Here is a 15872-nt window from a genome sequence, read left to right on the forward strand (position 1 = left end):
TATCATTGGGTGGGTGGTGGTAAAAGTAGAAGAATGGAGAAGGAAAGCAGAATAGATGGGGTTAATGAACAAATCCACTTTAAAATTTGGGGGTGGAAGAAGTCACTGTACTGGCTCTCTTTTCAAAGATATCGCCTCAGGTATTGGGAAGGGGTTAAATCAGGAGAAATACATGATTATTAGTTATAACAATAATTTAACACTATTGTGGTATAACTTTTTTATTTCTATATATAGAAATTAAATTATGACTCAACTTAAATTCTGTGGGCTGAGATAGAAGCAACTCTCCATAGCATAGCTCTGCTGGGTGTAGTTGTTGCTGAGACAGTAGACGTGTCTTTGGACTGCCACAGTGCATCATGCAGGGGTGGGCTGGCGTGGCTGCAGGGCCCTCTGTGCAGCCCTTAAAAGATCTCTGCGTAGAGTGAACTAGTGTGCTGGTAGATTCAGATGGGCAGCTGCTCTGGTCTGAAGCTACAGGAAAAAGTGTCAGTCCAGTGGCATCTTTAAGACCAACAAAGTTTAATTTAGTGTGTACGCACACAACAGCTTATACCCACAATTTAACTTTGCTGATGTCAAAAGTGCCACTGGACTCAAAGCTCTTTTCTAGTGTGTTGGTAGGATGGCTAAGCCTTCTCCGGTTTGATACAAACATGACATTCCTATGTGTAGGTGGCATCTGTGCTCAACCCTGTGAACATCCACCTGCATTTTGAAGCAGTCCAACCCAAGGCCTAAGCTGGTCATGATGGCGGCCGCTGCAGTAGTCACAGTGCATGTCTGCGGATTCCACAGGACTCTGCAGATAGACAAGAGCGCTTGGGTTGCCCGGAGTACTGGACAGGTTTGGGGGCCTTGGAGGCGTCCAGTGTGAACTGAGAGGCTCTCTAGAACACTCACGAGCAGCTGAGCAGGAAGGGGCTGGCAGAGAAGCTGTCCTTCAAGGAAGGCCTCTGCTCATACTTAGGATTTGGTCAGTGGGAAACTGATAAGCTCCAGTTTTTCCACCCCCAGACTACAGTGAGATGTTGATGTATTCCAATACGGATTAAATGACTGATATCCACTGCTGGGGCTGCACACAACCCAAAGTGTCTTGGCTGGAGGGCTTTTAGGAAGGCTGCATTGAACCTAGGAGCATAGCCTGTAGAGCCAGTGACGCTACAGATCCACTCCGTCCCCCACCGGTTAGGCCTCCTTTGGGATACTGTGTCCAGGTCTTGGTGTTGCAGTTCAAGAGGGACATTGACAAGCGGGGAGTGTTGAGAGAAGAGCGCCTGGGAGAGTTGAGGGGGGGGCATCCTGCCTTAGGAGGGGAGGCCGAGAGAGCTGGGCCTGGGTCGCTTGGGGAAGAGGAGGGCACAGGTGAGAGGAGAGCTGCGTTTAATTACATACATCAAAGGTCGGTCACATGTTGAAGAGGGGGCCAACTTGTTTACTGCAGCTTTAGAGACAACGACTAGGAGCAATGGGCTCACATTAAAGAAAAGGAGATTCTTCTTAAATAGTAGAACGTATTTCCTGAGAGCTGTTTGTAAATGGATTATGCTGCCTCAGAGGGTGGTGGAGTCTCCTTCATTGGAAGTTTTGGGGAGGAGATTAGATGATCGCCCATCAGGAGTGTGTTTTTTAAATCCATGAGAAGGGGGGGGGCTGGAGGGGGTGCATGGCCCTTGGGGGTCTCTACCAGCTCTGCATGATTCTGTTTTCTGAACCTGTCTTGGGCTTTAAAGGGGGTGTTCCAGCAAGTCTATCAGGGCTTCATAGATACAAAAGATGAATTGGAGTCTTGAAAATACATGTGCTACACTGATTTCCAAATCTATTGATCAGGTTAATCTGAAGACGTGTGAAACTTGTGACCTGAAGAGCTTAAAAGGGCCTGTGGACTATCTGGCTGCAGCTAACAGCATGGACACTCTAGAACCAGCAGAGGCCTGCATGAAAGTGTGGATTAAGCAAATTGAGCAGGTAATGTTTACATGAAGATTGTCTTTGAATGTGGAGTGCAGCCAGTAGCAGATATTCTTGTGCATGAACTTCAAACCTGGTCCTGCACCCTGATGCAGCTGATGCAAAATTCTTTACTGCCATTTATTCTTTCAGCATTCCAGCATGAAAGGCCTAAGCTGTTTCTTGCCTTTTAACATAGTCAAATCAGTGCTTGTTTAAATGGTCATTAAGAGCTTGTGTTGGGTGTGTGTGTGTGTGTGTGTATCATTGTTCTGTTCATGGCTTTACTGCTCTGACTGAAGAACAAATCAGATTCAAGGTTTTGGTCTTGGTGTCTGCAGGACCACCTTCTCCCATTACGTCTCCCAAGGAGCTCTTAGATCTAACCATCAAAATCTGTTGAGGATCCCTGACCCCAAAGAAATCAAATTGGCCTCAGCGAGCGCCAGAGCTTGTTCCGTCCTGGCAGAACACTCCGCCGGGTGAAATGAGTTCCACAGGGCCTGCAAGACACAGCTGTTTTTGGGGCCTGGGGTTGAGACCTGGGGGCTCATTCAGGACCTCCCCGCTCTCCTCAGTCAAAAAGCAGACCTTGGCAAGATGTAAAATCTAATGTCATCTTTAACCATTAGCTGCATCATCTTCTATCTAATATTTGAGAAATGCCCTCCTGGGTGAGGCCTGTCCGGGCCCTTTCTGGGCCTGTCCAGCCCTTCCTTCTGGTTCATGGGCCAATCGCGGTGTGGCCAGCAAAACTGGCTGTGCCATGATTGGCCCGCCTCAATTGAGCTGCCCCCAACAAGCCCGGCCATGAGCACTCTAAGCACCTTTGTGCCCCTGGCCTCTGCTAGGTCGGTGGGGCTGACCACAGAGGGGAAAAATGAGAGCCAGTTTGGTGCGGTGGTTAGGAGTGTGGACTTCTAATCTGGCATGCCGGGTTCGATTCTGCACTCCCCCCACATGCAGCCAGCTGGGTGACTTTGGGCTCGCCACGGCACTGATAAAACTGTTCTGACTGAGCAGTTCTCTCAGGGCTCTCTCAGCCTCACCCACCTCACAGGGTGCCTGTTGTGGGGAGAGGAAAGGGAAGGCGACTGTAAGCCACTTTAAGGCTACTTCGGGTAGGGAAAAGCGGCATATAAGAACCAACTCTTCTTCTTCCTCAATAATCTCAGGGCTCTCTCAGCCTCACCTGCCTCACAGGGTGTCTGATGTGGGGAGAGGAAAGGGAAGGCAACTGGAAGCCTCTTTGAGACTCCTTTGGGTAGAGAAAAGCGGCATAGAAGAACCAACTCTTCTTCTTCTTCAGTAATATCAGGGCTCTCTCAGCCTCCCCTCCCTCACAGGGTGTCTGTTGTGGGGAGAGGAAAGGGAAGGCGAACGTAAGCTGCTTTGCGACTCCTCTGCGTGGAGAAAAGCGGCATAGAAGAAACAGCTCCTCCTGCTCTTGCTCCTCCTCCTCCTCTCCTCACAGTCCTCCCCCCGCCATGCTGGACAGCCTTCCCCAGGCCTGCTAGGCCCTCTACCCGCCAAGGAACTGGGTCTCACTTGCAAGGCACTTTTTGCCTTGAGAGCGACAGCTAACGGAGGAGAGCAGGGTCTCTTCTCATGAGGCTTCTGAACGTGCCAACAGGACGGCGGGGTGTGTGTGTGTGTGTGGGAGATGAGAGGAGAAGAGCTGTTCTAAGGAGGAGTTTGCAGAGAGGCCTGCACGGGGGGGGGGGGGGTGGCTGGCGCAGGAGACTCTCCCAGATGCAGCTGAGAGGACCGAGCTGGAGTTCTCTGCCTTCCCTTTCTTCCACTCCACTACTTGCTTTGGGCTCCACTTGCCTACCAGCTCCAGACTCCTCGATCCAGGGCTCGCCTCACTCTGTGCCCCGGAGCTCCAAAGCCAGTGCCAACCCAGCCCCGCCTGGCCTTTTCTCCCTTGCCCCTTTTCAGACTCCCATCATGGCAGAGCACCCGTCCGCCCTCCCCAGCAGCCCTGCTCCGCTTCCCTGGCCCCAGCCTTCCCGCAGCTCCTGCTGAGAAATCTGTCCTCACCCCCATCGCCCCTCTTTTGCTGGAGCCCCTACCGGGTGTCTTTCTGTCGCTCGGGACTTGGCGGCCGCACTGCCCCCTGCACGAGACAGAGGCGCCGAGAACCCAGCTGGGGTGACTTGCCTTGCAGCACCTGGCGGCTGCTGGAGCACAGCCTCTGAAAGGCTCCGGAGCCCAGCCCACAAGAGGAGGTGGCTGCCGTCACCCACATCAGCCCGAGGCTTGCCCCATGTGTGCCTGTTTACTCGTGGTGGAAAGCGGGTAGAGGAGCCGTGCCATTTTTTCCTTTCCCCGGGGACTGGAGTTGGGGGTCTTTTCTTTTGAGCCTTCTGTGGAGGGGGGCAGGGTGTTCTGTTTCTGCACTTTGAAAACTGGAGGACTTCAAAAGGCTCCTCTGAACGAGTGCTCCGGCTTTTACAACGCTGCGTTCTTACGGGCACGGAGGTGATTCCACTTACGCCCCCCACATTATTGTATGTCGCTGTTCTACATCCACGGGCTTTTGGTTTTGCTCCACGGAGTGCTGAGGTGCAAGACTTTTACTTGCCTGAGATTTAGCCCTCGCTTGCCTCCTGACGGGTCTTCCAACTCATTGACTACTCCACATATAGAACAACGTCTGGGTGCTTCAGAACCTATACTCAGAAGCCAAACAAGCCACTAGACTCAAGCTTTGTCCTACTACTTCAGACCAACACAGCTACTCACCTGAGTCTGCCTCACTAATCCTTCAACAGACTGAAGAAAGATCTGTGAGGAATCTTGGGAGTGGAAACCAGTTTGGAAAGGCCTGGTTCTGATCTCTAGTGCTTGACACTAGAGATCAGAAGTACTGCTCTGTCCACCACACAGAGAACTCTACTTTTCACTGTCACTTTCAGCTCCTCACGTTCCTGGGTAGTGGGCAGATTCCAGAGTCTTCTTTCCTGGGGTCAAAACAAACTTCATCCAGTGACGCCTTTTGAGGCCCACAAATATTTATTCCAGGTATGAGCTTCTGTGTACAGATACAGCCACAGCGACACCGACTGCCAGCGGGGAGTCCGAAGACCTCCTCACGCCTTCACGCGCCGCCAGAGATATCAGTGCCCTCCCCCCACGCCACACCCTCCCCCCTTGCTAGTGCCCATTGCATTCCTGCATGCAACGGACTTTATTTCTAGTATTTTACATTGTTGTAAAGTTTATATTTTTATAACTTATGTATAATATAATATATGTAAAATGTTTTATACAGTTTTATTTTCCCTTGTTGCAACCCACCCTTGAGGAAGGGCAGGCTAAAAAGTTAAAAAAATTTTTTTTTAATCTTCAAATATTCTTTAGAAGAAGAGAGAATTACAATGAGAGTTTGTCAAAGTATTGATCTTCTATGAAAGAGACATTTGATACTTTTAGGACTGCCTTAAGAACTGAACACAATTTGAGTCCAGCCAAGCGCCTTTAGGATCAACAAAGTTATAGTCAAGGTTTGTGTGCAGGTCTATTTCCTCAGACAATGGAACAAAATCATTAGAGAATAGATAAAAGGTAAGAGTAAATTAGTAGTAAATTTGGACACAGCATCATTGTCATGACCCCCCTGGTTCATGCCATCCTGTTCCTGCATATTCCCTGCTCTTGCATATTCCCACTTTCTCAGGCCTCTTCCGACCCAAGGCCATAAAGCAATAAACCTGTCCTCTGAGATGTTTCCTCCCTTCCTTTTCCCAGCGGGCGAGGAGGCCCAACAACTGTATCAATCTCACTGTAAGTGTCCTTGCGGAGACAGCCAAATCTCAACAATGTGCCATCTCCCCGATAAGGCACCTGGCCATCTGGTAGCCTGAGAACAGGACCCCTTTTGTCGTTTCTACCCGCTCTCCCGCCAAAACCCCTGAGCACCCCTCCTTTATTTGGTGCACCCTATATCTACCCCACCCGTTTCACTTGTACTTTGTTATTATCAAGATCTTTGCTTAGGAAGATCTTGGCATGCTTAGCTAACCGTGGACTTTGCCTAATAAAGCTCTATTTTGGAATTTGCAACCGACTGTTGGATTCTTGATGCGCTTTCACTTGGGACTCCACCGGCTGGGCTCAGCCTGATTCCTGACAAATTGATAATAACCACTTCTCCCTGTTAATCCATCCGTTGGTGCGCCTCGCTTCCCATGGCCGCGGCAGCCCCGGAGGACTCAGGGTTAGACATCGTGGAACAGTCCCCGGACGGGGGCCGGCAACACCTGATTATCCACGTTCCCATCGAAGAGCGGGCGGAGGACGGCGCCACCACGGTACCGTTGACCACCCCTCCAGACGCCGGAGCCGGAGACGCTCCCCCCGACACCGAGGACCACCGATCCCCGCCATGCCAGAGCCCCGCGAAGGAGTCTGCGAGTGCGACGGGGAAATCGCCCCCACCCTCCCTCGAGGAAGAGGACGAGGACTCTCATGGCGACCCAGGAGATGCGGACCGGCTGGTCGAAATGGGGCGCCAGGTGGGGGTCGACTTCACCAAAGAAGGGCCCCAGCACCTTGTCCCGGTCGAAGAACTCGAGAGCCTGATGTTACGCGTGGGGGACCAACGACGGGAAAACGAAGCCCTTCGCCGGGCCCTGCGCCAAGCCGAGTCCCGTCGGGAGCATTGGAGCGCCCCCCTCGCCTCCGAGAGGGAGAAGAGAGGCCGACTCTCCCTTCCCGCGTCCCTGCCAGGCGAGCCAGCTGCCCCGGCCACCCGAGCTGCTACGCGCCCCCCTGTGGGCCCCGCTGTCAAGCCCAAACATCACAGCACCCCGTCGCTGGGGTACGGGACTCTCGACACCCTAGGGGGGATCGCGACCACGGGTCTGATCTCGACGTTCGCTCCCCCCAAACACCTGACCTACTCCCGTCCAGCCGGAGCCATGACCTGGCTGGAGGAGGACGATGTCGACACCGAACCCGAGCCCGGGCCGGGGCCCGACTGGGGCGCAGCCTTCGCCGAGATCCCCCCTCACCACGAACCTCGTCGTCGGAGGAGAGAGGCCTCACCATCACGTTCCCGGCCGGGGGGCCAGGACCCCGTCACGTTTCTGTCGGGCCCCTGGGGGGAACCCCCGACGAGGACCCCCACTCCCCCGAACCCGGCCCCACCGCCCCGCGATCGTCACCCGGCCGAGGATTGGACCCATCCGACAGCCCCGAGGAGGGGGACCTATGCCCCGCTTGCCGCGGCCGCCCCACCTCCCCAACCCCAGCCTCAACCGCCGATCGCCCCGCCGCCCTCCCCGGTCCCCCAACAGCCGCCCAATCAGCCGAACAACGGAGCCGCCCGCGGCGGCCGCCACGACCATTTGGGGGGCCGGAAATTCAAGGTGAAGTTCGATGGTACTTCGGAGAGACTCACCTATTTTTTGATTATGGTGGATGGCTTCTTGGCGGAATGGGGAGATACTTTTACGGACGAGGCCGATTTAGTGCGCACGCTGGGCTGCAACCTAGAGGGCAAGGCAATGGACTGGTGGGTTACCCAGTACGAGAGGCAGCCACCTCCTTAGAATCCTTCAGGGCCGCCCTCCGCATGGCTTTCCGCGACCCTTTCCGTGAACGTAAGGCGACAGAGGCCCTGACCAAGCTGAAACAGCGGGGGAGACCCCTGATGGACTATGTAATTGATTTTCGGGCCATCTCGGACCGAATCACTACCTTGAACGAGACCCAGATCATCAACGCCTTCTTGGATGGCCTGGACCGCCCCGTGGCCGACGGAATCTTCAACCGGGGACCACCAGAGGACGGGGACCTCCAGCAGTGGATCGACGCCGCGGGGGTAATCGAGACGAACCTCGCGAACTACCGAGCCTATCAGCGTCGCCAGGAGGCGGCCCGCCTGCTCCGTTCGTCGCGGTCCGACAAAACCCCAAGTGCCCCGAAACTGCTCGCCTCACAACCTGCCTCGACCGGTGCGCCTGACCAGGAGAAGCGCAAGCAGCTGGGGCTCTGCCACGAGTGTGGGGGGAAGGGACACTTTGCCTCTGTGTGCCCAACGCGCCTGGCGAAATCCAAAACCCCCTCCCAGCAGGAGAAAAGCCAGCGCCCCCCGGACAAGCGCCCGGCTGACCGCCAGCGCCCGTCCGACAAATCGGCGGGTAAGCACGGGGGGACCCGAGCGCTCCTCGCCCCTGTTTCATCCTCGGTGGAGGCGGAAATCTCCTCCCAGACCAGCCCCGAGTCCTCCCAGTCGGACAGCTCGGGAAACGAGGACGGTCCGTCATGCCGGGCGCCCCTCAGCGGACCCTCCCTGTCGGCACTCCGGCGCCCCCAAGACGAATCCTACCCCCCATCCTCCTCCCGGCGGTACTAATCAACGAGGAGGCGGACACCCGGGTGGAGGTCCAGGTCTGCGTGGACTCCGGCTGCTCGACATCTTTGGTGACCCCCGGAATCGCGCAAGCCCTCGCCGCGCGCCAGGAGGACCTGGCCAAGCCAATAGTGATGCGTCAGGTGGACGGCGCCCCGGTTGGGGGAGACGCCATCCGCCACGCCACCAGTGCCCTGGCCCTGAATCTGGGATCCCACTGGGAACGGATCTCCCTCACGATCGCCCCCGTTGCGGGTTTCTCCATCCTGCTCGGCTTGGACTGGATGGACCTTCACCGCCCCGAAATCGATTGGGACGAAAAACGCCTCGTCTTCTCCCACCCGAACTGCAAACTGCACTTCTGGTATCGGGACCAACCTGAGGCACCGCCCGTGGCCATCGCGGGGACCGTGGTCCCGTGGTCCGAAAGCCCGGCCACGCTCAATCCCTGGCTGAGGGCGATGGGCCTCTACTCGAACCCCGACGACGCCATCCCGGCCTGTTACCGCGACCTTGCTGAAGCTTTCTCGGAGGAGGAATGCAACCAGCTGCCCCCGCACCGCCCGACGGATTGCGCCATCGAGTTGGTCCCGGGGGCCAAACTCCCGAAGGCCAAACTCTACAACATGAGCCCGGCTGAACTTCGGGAGCTTCGCGCCTTCGTCGACAAAAACCTAGCCCGGGGCTTTATCCGCCCGGCCACCTCTTCCATGGCAGCTCCGGTCCTGTTCGCAAAAAAGAAGGACGGCACCCTCAGACTTTGCACCGACTACCGAGCGATCAACGCGGTCTCCAGGGTCAACGCCTACCCCCTTCCCCTCATCAAGGACCTGCTCAGCCGCCTGGGGGAGGGGCGCATCTTCACCAAACTGGATTTACGGGACGCCTATTTCCGGGTCCGCATCGCCAAGGGGGACGAGTGGAAAACGGCTTTTAACACCCCACTGGGACAGTTCGAGTACCTCGTCATGCCGTTCGGGTTAAGCGGCTCTCCGGGCGTGTTCATGAACATTATCAACGAAGTATTGCACGATTTGTTGTACCGGGGGGTGGTGGTCTACCTGGATGATGTGTTGATTTATTCCCGGGGGGAGGAAGAGCATACAGCTCTCGTCCGAGAGGTCTTACGCCGTCTGGCGGATCACAAACTGTACGCCAAGCTCCCGAAATGTGAGTTTCACAAACCCCAGGTCGATTTCTTGGGCTACCGGGTTTCGGGGGAGGGGATTGGGATGGACCCCGCGAAGGTCCAAGCGGTTCTCGACTGGGAGACCCCCCGGACCCGCAGACAGCTCCAATCCTTCCTCGGGTTCGCCAATTTCTATCGTGACTTCCTCCCAGGGTTTTCCAAGGTGACCCTACCCCTCACCGACCTCCTCAAGACCAAGGGGAAGGGGGCCAGGGACGGCCGTCCGGGGGCGCCACTACCGTGGACTGAGGACTGCACACAAGCCTTTGAACACCTCAAACACCTGTTCACTTCCGAACCCATCCTGGCCCACCCAGAGATCGACAAGCCCTTCGTGGTGCAAGTCGACGCCTCCAACGAGGCTGTCGGGGGGGTTCTCCTCCAGAGGGGGGAGGGGGGCAAGCTCCGGCCCTGCGCCTACCTCTCCCGCAAGTTTTCCCCCACCGAGCGGAACTGGCCCATTTGGGAAAAAGAGGCTGCGGCGGTCAAAACCGCCCTGTCCACCTGGCGGCACTTCCTGGAGGGTTCCCCCATCCCCTTCGAGGTCTGGACCGATCACAAAAACCTTGAGGCCCTACGGAAGCCACGCACGCTCAACGCGAAGCAAATTCGGTGGGCGGACTTCTTCTCTCGATTCGATTTCACCCTCGTCCACATCCCGGGACGTAAGAATTTCATGGCGGACGCCCTCTCCCGCATGTTTCCGGGGGAACACCGCCCCTCCCGGGTGGACACGGTCTTTACCCCCAAACAATTGGGGCTCTTGGCTCAAACCCGCAGCCAGACCAAGGCGGGGCGCCCGGCCCAGGGCCCCCCTCCGGACCCGTCAGGGCCTCCCCCCACGGTGCCGCTCTCGATTCCCCTGTCGGAATTCCGCTCGGCCCTGGGTCCGGACCCGCAACTTGCCAACCTCCGTTCGCAGCTTCGTGCCCACGAGGGGGTCTGGTACAAAGGGGATCGCCTGTATGTCCCCGCCTCGATGCGCAAGATGATCTTGGAATTATGCCACGACAGCAAGGCTGCGGGGCATTTTGGCTTCCTGAAAACTTGGGGGCTGCTCCGCCGCCAATTCTGGTGGCCAGGGGCCCGCCGGGACGTGGGGAAATACGTCGCGGGCTGCCCAGTGTGCCTCGCGCACAAGCGGGGGGTGGGTAAACCCCAGGGTCTTCTTAAACCCCTGGAGATCCCCGACCGCCCCTGGGAGATCATCTCCATGGACTTCATCACCGACTTGCCCCCCAGCCAGGGGAAAACGGTGATTTGGGTGGTGGTGGACCAATTTTCGAAACAGGCCCACTTCGTTCCCTGCCCGGGGTTGCCCACCGCGCAGCGCCTGGCTGAGTTGTTCGTCACCCACGTGGTGCGCCTACATGGTTTCCCCCGCAAGGTCATTAGCGACCGGGGGGCACAGTTCGTCGCCAAATTCTGGGGGGCCCTTATGGACCTGGCGGGGGTATCTAGGGGGCTGAGCTCCGCGTATCACCCCGCCACGAATGGTCAAACTGAGAGGGTTAACCAGGTGCTCGAACAGTATCTCCGCTGCTTCCTGAACTACCATCAGGACGATTGGGTTTCCCTCCTGCCCCTCGCGGAGTATGCCTATAACAACGCCCCGCACTCGAGCACGGGGAAAGCACCCTTTGAAGTGGTTCATGGTTACGCCTCGCCCCCCTTCCCCGCTCTCGTGAAACCACCGGGAGATCCCGCCGCCTCCCCGCCGGGGGTGGACGAGTGGGCGACCCGGGTGCGGGAGGCCTGGGGGGAGGTATCAGAGTCCCTGAAAAAGGCCAAGGCTGACTTCAAGAAGTGGGCTGACCGCAAACGCCAGAGCCCCCCCGCATATGCGGTGGGAGACGAGGTGTACATCTCCACAAAACACCTCAAAAATAGGCGGCCGTGTAAAAAGCTGAGCTACCAGTTCGTGGGCCCCTTTAAGGTGACCCAAGTGCTGAACGAAGTCACCGTGCAAGTGGAACTCCCAAAAACCTACCGCAAGGTCCACCCGGTTTTTCATGTCAGCTTGGTCAAAAAGGCTCCTCCGCCCGATAAGTGGCACCCCCAATCCCATCCACCACCCCCCGTAATGGTGGGGGAAGAAACGCACTATGAATTGTCCGACGTTGTCGATTCTCGCTTTTTCCGCAAGCAATTACAGTATTTAGTCTCCTGGAAAGGCTTCCCCGACTCCGACAATGAATGGGTGGACGCGGAGGACGTCGCTGCCCCGATTCTCCTCCGCAAATTCCACACCCGCTTCCCCGATAAGCCGGGCCCTTCCCCCGTAGCTGCCGGAGCCTGAGGGCGAGGGGTGGGGAGGGGCCTTAAGGGGAGGCGAGTGTCATGACCCCCCTGGTTCATGCCATCCTGTTCCTGCATATTCCCTGCTCTTGCATATTCCCACTTTCTCAGGCCTCTTCCGACCCAAGGCCATAAAGCAATAAACCTGTCCTCTGAGATGTTTCCTCCCTTCCTTTTCCCAGCGGGCGAGGAGGCCCAACAACTGTATCAATCTCACTGTAAGTGTCCTTGCGGAGACAGCCAAATCTCAACAATGTGCCATCTCCCCGATAAGGCACCTGGCCATCTGGTAGCCTGAGAACAGGACCCCTTTTGTCGTTTCTACCCGCTCTCCCGCCAAAACCCCTGAGCACCCCTCCTTTATTTGGTGCACCCTATATCTACCCCACCCGTTTCACTTGTACTTTGTTATTATCAAGATCTTTGCTTAGGAAGATCTTGGCATGCTTAGCTAACCGTGGACTTTGCCTAATAAAGCTCTATTTTGGAATTTGCAACCGACTGTTGGATTCTTGATGCGCTTTCACTTGGGACTCCACCGGCTGGGCTCAGCCTGATTCCTGACAATCATAAAGACATTCCCAGATATACAGCATGATAATAAAGGTTGGATAATTCCTTGCTAGAATAACAAAATTAGTCCTTTGAGTTCAGCTGTCCTTCACAAAAACATAGGGGGGATAAAAATGTTAAGGTTAGTGATTAATGGGAGATGCTTCCCCAGTTCTGGAAAGAAATAATTAAAAGACACTTGTTGCTGGTCCCAGCGGTCTCTAGTGCGCAGCTGCAGTTTGTTTGTCATCAGGTTAATGAAATTAAGAGGATTGTAATACCTGAAGGATTTAATTTTTTCATGAATAGTAACTCGCATCATACCATTTACTTGATAGAATATGTGTGTATTTCAGCATATTTATATTGATGATAATTTCCTATATAGCAGTGGTCCCCAACCTTTTTATCATGGGGGACTGGTCAAAGCTTGACAATTTTACTGAGGCCCGGGGGGGGGTAGTGTTTTGCCGAGGGACATCGCCACTGCCGCCTGAGCCCCTGCTCCGCTTGCTTTTCCACCGGCACCTCTGACTTCCCGCCGCCCACTGGGGGCGCTGCCAGAAGCAGCTGCACAGTGCCACACCTAGGGGGAGCCCCAGCCATGGCGGCCGCTGGAGAACACCAAAGGTGAGCTGGTGGCAGAGTGGCAGGGCAGCCCCCGAGGCAGCAGCTGGGGAGGAAGAGGAGCTGCGGCCCGGTACCAACTGATCGACGGACTGGTCCCGATCTCTGGACCGGGGGTTGGGGACCACTACTATATAGGACCAGGAACCTACTGAGACAAGTTTGTCTACGTGTATCACCTTTTATGTAACTGAATTAATATTATTATCATCACCATTAATATTTTGTTCATTTTACTATCATTCATGTATACTTGATCATAGTGGCTTAATTATTAGCTCTTTGTGTCATCCTTGATTACCAGTGCTGCTGATAGTTCCCTTTTTAGTTTTTTCTAACTTCAGGATGGGGGCCTGGGGTTACTCTAGAGTAACAACTGAACTCGGGACTAAAGAGATCAGTTGGCCTGGAAGAAATGGCAGCTTCTCCTTCAGAGGGGAAGTAATCCAAGCTGGTCAGGAAGAGTTATGAAAATGGCTTCCTGTTGGAGGGACAGTAGCCTGACCCTCCAGTGTGCATAGCCCTACTGCTCAAACAGGAGGCTAGAACCCTGCTATTAGCCATCTTGGTAAGAGTAGGCAATTAAAACAAACAAATATAAAACTCAGGGGGAAGCAGCCAAAAGCTTTGGGCAGGCGCTCTCTTGATGCGCAGACCCTGGAGAAGGGGTAGAGAGAGACTTATTTCCAAAATTCCCTCGGAAAAAGGAACTTCCTGTGGGAGGGGACAGGGAGGTATAGCTACTGCTGACCACAGCTGACCATCAAATTAAGAGCTTGCTATTAGGAGAAGTGGTGAGCAGCCATCTTGAACCATGTGGTTGCCAGGTGATCTGACAGTGCCATGAGAACTGGGGGACTCCTTAAGCAAAGATCCCTACCTTGTATTTAACTTCAGATAAGGTATGTTTTAGCAGAAGGATTGCATTTAATTCCATTTCTTCTGCTTCTTGCTTCCCTGTGCTGTGCTGTGCAAAATAGGTAAAAGAAACTGGATGAAATGCAATCCTTCTGCCCCTTCTGTCCTTTTTGCCAAATAATCTAGCATTGCTGTTTCCAGTCCAGGGGCACCGAGGAGTAAAATTGCCTCAAGATAGAGAGCTTAAGGCCGAGAGATACGTCTTAATTGACATATTACTGTTAAATGGATTTCAGACTCTGCAGTGGCAATCATTGAGGAAGTATTTGAAAGCAGGAAAAAATATACCTAGGACCCCATTCTGATTGGCCAGAAATTATATGATTTATACACCAAACAAGAGTGGCTGTGAGACTTATCATTTTGGCCTGCTGATTTTGTTTTTCTCTTATCTGTTTCCAGTCCAGGAGCTGATGTAGTAGCATGCATGTTTACCATATTGAGACAATTTGGCTGTTTACATATTTAATTGACAATCATAGAATCATAGAGTTTGAAGGGATCTCCTGAGTCATCTAGTCCAACCCCCTGCACTGTGCAGGATACTTACAACCCTATTGCTCATCCACTGTCCCCTGCCACCCCCTTGAGCCTTCACAGAATCAGCCTCTCCGTCAGATGGCTCTCCAGCCTCTGTTTAAGAATCTCCGAAGATGGAGAACCCAGCACCTCCCGAGGAAGCCTGTTCCACTGAGAATCCACTTTAACTGTGCAAATCTTCTGTGTGCATTATAGGTCATTGCTGAAAATGACCAGCTACGGAAGGAAGCAGATGATCTGGGTCCCCGAGCAGAGCTGGATTACTGGAAGAAGCGGCTTTCCAAATTTGATTACCTCTTGGACCAGCTCAAGACTTCAGATGTGAAGGCTGTACTCGGAGTACTGACTGCTGCTAAATCCAAGCTTCTGAAGGTATACCAACTGGCCTGTGCTTGGAACCGTTTTTATTGTATTCTCAAAAAAAAATGTAGCACACAAACACTGTGCCCAATAGGTTCACAATTCAGCCTACAACAATAAAATAGCACAGAAGGCGAGGCCTATTCTTAAGGCTTGTATTTGCTTCCTAAAGTCCACTTGGGAACTTGCCTTGCAGGCTTGGGACAGAGTATTTTGTTATGTCAGTGGCACTGCCACACTTGACCTATGCATAGATTGATTTGTGACAATTTCCTGGTGAGTAGAAAATAAGAACCTTGAATCTTGCTGGGCATTTTTGTGGAAGGAAGTGTTCCTGCCAGTGGATCCTTACCCTTTCACCTCCCCCTTTCTGTTCTTGAGGGGCAGGGCACCTCAAAGATTGCCATGAGAGGAGAGGGGTGGGTCCGCAGTGAGAGGAGGCAATCCCAGAATTTTGCCCCTGTCCAAGGGGATTTACGCAAGATTAGTCCTGTTCCTGATTAGTGAGAGCATTTTCTCGTCCGATGTAAACATTTTTTACAACAATTGAATGACTGAACTGTGGCTATCAGACCTTAGTCATAGAATCATAGAATCATAGAGTTGGAAGGGGCCATACAGGCCATCTAGTCCAACCCCCTGCTCAACGCAGGATTACTGACACAGTGTGAAGACTCAATTCACTAGAAAAGGCAATAATGCTAGGAAATGTTAGGTGGCAGAAAAGAGGAAGTCTCAACAGGAGAGGGACTGACTCAGACCAGGAAAACCTGAGCCAGGCTGTTATTGATAGGATGTTTTGAAGGTCATTAATTCACTGGGTCACCATAAGCTGGAAGCAACTTAGTAGCATATAACCCTGATTCTGAGACAAGGAATTGTATCTGTTGTATGCCAGACATTTTAAAATACATTTTAAAATACTGTACATGCCCACAAGAGTGGCATAGATGGTGAGGGGCTTGGAGACCGTATGAGGAAAGGTTGGGGGATCTTGGTCTGTTTAGCCTGGAGAGGAGACAACTGAGAGGGGATCTGATAGCTATCTTCAAGTATTTAAAAGGCTGC

At 54.0% G+C, this 15872-nt stretch overlaps 1 protein-coding gene across 2 annotated transcripts in view; it reads left to right on the forward strand.

Moving 5' to 3' along the window:
* Positions 1 to 15872, forward strand: part of DNAH5 (dynein axonemal heavy chain 5) — a 323270-nt gene that overhangs the window by 38632 nt on the left and 268766 nt on the right. For both annotated transcript variants that reach the window (XM_077353359.1, XM_077353360.1), the window contains exons 6-7: positions 1840 to 1977; positions 14640 to 14816. In XM_077353359.1, coding sequence (XP_077209474.1) covers positions 1840 to 1977; positions 14640 to 14816 — 315 coding nt within the window. The remainder of the gene's footprint in view (positions 1 to 1839; positions 1978 to 14639; positions 14817 to 15872) is intronic.

The sequence above is a fragment of the Paroedura picta genome, chromosome 9, assembly GCF_049243985.1.
Source record: "Paroedura picta isolate Pp20150507F chromosome 9, Ppicta_v3.0, whole genome shotgun sequence".
Classification (NCBI taxonomy): Eukaryota; Metazoa; Chordata; class Lepidosauria; order Squamata; family Gekkonidae; genus Paroedura; species Paroedura picta.